This window comes from Benincasa hispida, chromosome 9 (genome assembly GCF_009727055.1).
Source record: "Benincasa hispida cultivar B227 chromosome 9, ASM972705v1, whole genome shotgun sequence".
Taxonomy (NCBI): Eukaryota; Viridiplantae; Streptophyta; class Magnoliopsida; order Cucurbitales; family Cucurbitaceae; genus Benincasa; species Benincasa hispida.
The window spans coordinates 42916108-42922489 of NC_052357.1; the positions used below are offsets into that span (position 1 = coordinate 42916108).

At 37.0% G+C, this 6382-nt stretch overlaps 1 protein-coding gene across 1 annotated transcript; it reads right to left on the bottom strand.

Moving 5' to 3' along the window:
- Positions 1–330: 330 nt before the first annotated feature.
- LOC120086232 (eukaryotic translation initiation factor 3 subunit B-like) lies at positions 331–5034 on the bottom strand. The gene is made up of 12 exons (XM_039042778.1): positions 4806–5034; positions 4533–4709; positions 4119–4356; positions 3233–3379; positions 2868–2996; positions 2561–2689; positions 2392–2475; positions 2181–2305; positions 1868–2066; positions 1252–1784; positions 1034–1142; positions 331–885 (listed from the first exon to the last, which is right to left on the bottom strand). The coding sequence occupies exons 2-12, from the start codon at positions 4652–4654 to the stop codon at positions 541–543; spliced, it is 2160 nt and encodes a 719-aa protein (XP_038898706.1). The 5' UTR covers positions 4655–4709; positions 4806–5034; the 3' UTR covers positions 331–540.
- Positions 5035–6382: the final 1348 nt, after the last annotated feature.

Below are 6382 nucleotides of genomic sequence, written 5' to 3' on the forward strand. Positions count from 1 at the left end.
CACTCTTCGTATAACTTTTTTGAGATTTTAGTATAAACTATTATAATGCATACAATTCAAATTATTAATAGCTAAATCTTTGATATATAAAAAGCATAACAATTCAATGACAGCATAATTAGTTAAAGCATAATATTATCGATCAAAAAATAGTCAGAACTGAAATTGAAATAAAAATGACTTTATTTAAACTCTTTTGATAAACAATTTTTATCAAAAGAGTTTAAATGCTATTGAAGTGTGTCAGCTCAGGGCTGCAATGTCTTTAGATACCTATTTTCAGATCACTCACCATCACAACATCCCAAGCAGAGAGAGAGAGAGAGAGAGTTTTGGGTCTGAAGGGCTTAGTTAAAGGTAAAAACAAAAATACATTGTATAACTCATCTGAAGTTACTGACTGAGATAATATAGTGATACCAAACAAAAATTAATCATTTTAAGGGAGAAAACAAAATTCCCCAAAGTTGCATTTAGGTGATGTCAGAGATACCACCTACCTAATAAATCATGGCAATGAAAATGAGGTTATTAAGATCCTCATTCCTGCCCAAAATCAAAGGACAAAACTTCCTCTGACACATCCAGAATCTCTTCGACTTCGACCTCTTTGGCTTCGTATTCCTCTTCTTCGTCGCTGGCTTCACCATCTCGCAGCTTCTGCCGCAACAATTTCTCTTCTTCATGCAATCTCTTCCATTCATTCACCCACTTGTCCCATTCGTCCTTCAACATTCTCCGTTTCTCGCGATCTTGTTCACTCAGTAGCATAGATACATCCTGATCTTCAGCCTCGTACTTCTTACTGTACTTTTTCAAATTCTTTGCTATCTCTTCCTCTTGCTCGGGACTCAAGAAGGATGGTGGCCTCGGCCGCCATGCAAACTGTCACCAGCCATATATCAAGGAATTCAACGAGAATGCAAAGAGTTTGTTGTGATCAATAAATGAAATCAATCTTTTGCCAGCATACACATTCATGAATGACATCAAAATTATAAACATGATTTGCAGAATATAATGGATAAATTACCTGAAAGAAATGGTCCTTCAAGATTCGGTAGAGGAGTTTTCCATTAAAGGACCATATGTTGAAACCATTTTCCATCTCGTGAACAGAAGTTACAGCACTAGCAACATACCTGTACACAGACGTAAACAACAAGACCAACTCAGCTGCCGTAACCACAAGGAAAAACATTCTGGTCCAATCTAAGAACAATGTGCAAATAAGGATGCACCCTAAATTACCTTCCAGTAGGATCCCATTCAATATCAGTAGCCATGAAGTGCTCCGCAGTTGCCATCGTCTCCAGTTCATCGACATTGTAGAATTCCAACTGTCCGTTGAAACCTTTCAGACCAGCAAGAATAATAAAGCGTCCAGCAGGTGACCAGAAAAGAGCATTGGCCTGCTTGCCTTTGAGAGTTGTAAGTTTTGACACTCGGCCACTGTTGTGTGTGCTTCGCATAGAGTAAAAGCTAATATCTGGCCTTGGATTGTCACCATGGATAACTGCAAACCTGTGCCCCTTTGGCTCCCAGGCAAATGCAATGATCTTGTCATTCTTATTCTCAAGCTCCAACACTTCAATGGGAATATCCCGCTCTTTTATGCGGAAAAGCTCAAACCCTGTGTATGTGCTTTTCTTCGTCTTGGTATATCTATCAACCTTGACAGCAAGATAATCCCCGTTGCTTTGCCAGTACATTTTGCAATCGCTAACACTGAAAAGATTTTTCTGTCTCAACTCTTCCTTGCTGGGGATTTGGACAAGACTCACCTAGGAAATGAAAGAAGACCATTGAAAAATTTTTAATTCAAAGATCAAAAGAATAGTGACACAAGCAGCAGAGGAATACTCACCCTAGCCGGTTGGTTCCCACCACCTAGCTCAGGAACAAACAGTGCAATAATGGGATCTGTAGGGGACCAGCAGAAATCCATAACATTTTCAACCTTCAAAGATTTTTTGTCAATAAGGGAGAAAGTCTCTGTTTCATAGACTGAAATCACATTCTTCCCAATCCTGGCGAAGTATTTATCATCTTTCCCACCGCCCCACCTGCAAAAGCAACAATTACATTTATATCATCAGCAAGAGAAAAACATTCTGACCAACTTGACAAGCCGGAAAAGAACTGAGACAGAAAGGCGTAACTATAGTAGACATAAATACCTAAAAACAGGCCAAGATACCCCAGCAACACCACCAGTTCCTCCAATGGCAAAATCATCGGGACTTCCCTTGAAATCTCTCATCACTTTTCCAGTTCTTACATCAAAAATATTGATCACAATCCTCTGAAAGAACATATAATCAGCAATGATGGGAAGTTGCAAATACCCTTAAATTAAATAGAAACTACAAATAGGAAAAGAATGCTCACATTTGCATCACAGGGATTGCTGGGCTCGTGACTGCTGTACGTCACCAGATATTTCTCACCAGGAGAAAAATCAATCAACTTAACCTACATTTTATATATGAAAAGCTTAAGGCCTTTGGGGGGTTGGCAAGCACTTTCAGAAGGTTTGGAGCGAAAAACAAAAGCAAACCTGTTGATGGGCAAAACGCATCAGACGGTTAAAGGTACCTGCTCCACCCCAAACTGCAGCTCCCTGTCGGTGAATTGTCGCTAGGTAAGTCCCCAATGAGGACCACTGCACAAAGCTCTCGGTCCAGAACTGTGACAGAAAAATACTTGATTAAGCTAGGGTTAAGAGCCCAAGAGCAAAGATGCCCAAGTGTTATTAATACTATATAGATATACCATCACCAACCAGACAATCTAACCAGGAGAGAGTAGTAACTTAGTTATAAAAACATGGTTAACACTCAAGACAGGCTCTATAGGATACTCACTGTACGCTTGTAGACAGGTTCGGGCTTCAAATGCCTAGCATCATTCCAGAAGACCTCAGTGTCAGAACCAGAACGAATAACAAACTGATCCCGTGCTTTTTCATCAGTAAGCCACTGTTGAAGATTTTCCTAAAATGTTCAAAAGTAAATAGAAATTAGCATCATGCTTCCATGACATCACAATTTGGTCCATAAAATCACATATCCTCGTCCCATGGTTCTTTTTCCCCATATAAACTCCAATGTTCAGCTAACCACAGCTCCCAGATAACCACATGATTCATAAAACCCCCACCTTTCCTCAAGAAAACATATCACAGGATGCAGAGAAGATGCAAAACCAAGTAACATTGCAGATAGTTTACCCCAGGAGTATATGGGCTAATTTCAGGAGGGGCCCACTCATCTGGGACTTTCATAAATCTGTCGAAGTCCTCAAACATATTAACAGTGAAAATATGAGCTCTATCCAGCTTGTACCCATCAGTCTTCTCTTTAGCAAGCTCAGCTTCCTACAATATGACTGAAATTAAATGAGATACTCAATTCATGGATCAGAACTAGAGTCTTACACACAAGAGAATTAAGGTTATATAAAAAAAAATCACAACCGTGTAAAAAGAATTAGAGTAACAAATTTTCGTGCATAAAATATACACAATATTCAAATTGCTAGGAACAGAACATTGAGGCCGTGAATTCATGAAGGTAAGCATATTCCTGGATCAAATGCATGTCTAATGGTAATCGTAGTCCAAAATATCACACTGTCATTTAGTGTACACCTTCTGAACACTACAAAGAGAAATATTTCAAGAACATTTTTACAAGGTATATTACCACTAATGCTATGTCAAAATAATACCAGTAACTAAAGACAATTGAGACATTAGAAAAATAGATGTAACAAGTTAGGCCAAATGGGTGCATCTATTCATGAACATCAATCTCCATCTATAGTAGTCAAGCATTCCACCTCTAAATGAGAAATAGGGTGATAATATAAGCATTCCACCATTACAATGGATGCACTGAAGAGAGGTCGAAAGTAACTGCCACAGAAGGAACTCCAGTTCAGGACGAGCTATGAGGTTGCAAGTATCTATCACTCTATTGGACTTCATCAAATGCGAGCAAGAAGCAAAGGTGGCAAAGATGGGAGACTTTCATTTAATCTTAAACAAGTATTATTTAACAAGTATTCACATGTGATCGATATATGAAGCCCCCATAAAAATTAGCAGAGAGTACCTGTGGAGTGCCATACTCGATAAAACAGTAACCTAAAGTTTTCTGCGTAGTAGGGTCAACCGGCATCCACAAACCATCATCCTTAATTATTCCAATCTGTCCAAAAATTTTACGAACAACACCTTCAAGCTTCTCAAACTTCTCCGGAGGAACAACCGGAAGATTGTCAACAACTATAATGTTTCCAAACCCAGAATCAAACTCTAGACTCTCCTCTTGTAAAACCTCTTCATCATCACTACACATAATTGAATATAAATAAAGGAATATGAGCCACGGAATGGGGGGAAAAAACAGAAAAGAAACTACCCATCAAAATTATAATCAAATAAAAGCATTTCAAAGCCCTAGGGAAACTCAGAAAATACAAATTAAGATACAAATTCATACGATAAATGTATAAAGGATGGAGACCTAATAATTCCGAAATCGTCGCCAGGAGGTAGGCGAATGGCATCAAAATCAACTTGGGAGAGATCTATCCCAAGCCGACCAGCCGTATCATCAATCTCCTTCATCAGCATCACGTCCGCCATGACGAACTAACTAGCTCTGTCGGCGGCAAAAGTCACGCGACCGGTAGATCTTTCACTGCACGAATTTATTTCATGTACCCTAAGATCATTTTAGTAACAAAAAAACAGAATTTCTGAAAAAGTAAGGAGGAAGATAGGTTAAAGAACCGACAATTATGAGAAGCGCAGAGAGATGCCAGCGTTGGAGAGAGCAGAAAATCGGCGACAGCGAAAGGGAAGGGTGAAACTCCGGCAGCTGAGGAAGGCAGAGTCCGCCGGCGGCCGGTGAGACGGCGGCGGGACAGGAACAGCGTGCGGGGTTCAGTTGGCTGGTAATGGGAGGGAGGGAATGCCTGAACGAGTAGTAGGGTTTTAGAGAAAACAAAAGAAGCTGGGATGGGGAAAAAGGGGGGAAGGTGGGGAAAAATAAATTACAAATTACAAATTAAAAAAAGATGAAAAAAAATTGAACTTATCCTCTAGAGTTGTGGATTGAATTTTATTTGTTCAGATTAATTGTTTTTGTTTTTTTAATTACAAATTTAATTAAATGATTAGAAGGAAGTTAGAATTTAGATTGAAGGTTGATGTAATCGTAATAAAGATTTTATTGATAAATCAATCCTAATAGATCGAAATCGCAAATGTAATTTGACTACTTTTTATCATTTTAATTTAGAATTACGAATTTGTCACATTTATTGTTACAATTACCTTTACTGTTGTCGTTTGACTCTAACGGTAATGGTAAAGTAAATGTGGCAAATTCATAATTTTCATACTTATCTATAATGGCAATGATAATGGTAAAGACTATGAGAGTCCTATGTAATTTTCAAACACAAACAGATTGAGCATCCTCCGTTCTTCAATCAGATTGCGCATTTTGATTTACAAATTTGGAGACAAACCCCACACTTTATTACAATGATGGAACACAAGTAAACAACAACAATCAAATGGGCCCACATTTTCATATTATCATCGATGGATTACGTTTCACTTTGAGTAAATGTGGTCTTAGTTCATATGGTTTTAAAAGTTAGTTCTTATAGTTTGATAACACCTCGTAAATATTCCCAATAGTTTGGCAAAATTCTCATACTAGTCTATATAGGACAAATTCTAATTATAAATAAGAGGAATTAAATTCTGATTTTTTTCCAAACCATAAGGACTAAATTTTTCATTTAACCTTTATTTGTTGTAATTTACTTTTATGAGCATGAAACTATTTTCTTATATTTAGTAAATATATTATTAATATATATTTTTTGTATTTATTAGTATGACATATCGATAATGAACTTAATAGAAATTAGATAAGCAAACAATTAACAAGGTTTAAATACCACAAATTTATCTTTTCTAGTTTATTGATATGATAAAATCAATGATTGACCTCATAACACATGTGTTATATGCCCTAAATCTCATGGTTCGTAATATATAAACACAATTCATTTATTTAATAAAACAATAAGTTATTTTATTTTATTATTGGACTTGTGTAATTCAATCAATAAACTAAGATCCAATTTTTTTTTATGTAATTTGAACAATATGTGGTAAACATACAGATGAATCATGTTCAAGTGATAATCTAAATGGTCTGTAATATGTGGATCAGGTTGAGTATCTTATCCTAGTGACACTACTGGTTCAACCCACTTTGTAAATGTTACAAGAGTTGTAAGTGTTACAAACGATTTGATTCAAATCGTTCATGTGGAGAGATGCAAGTAGGGG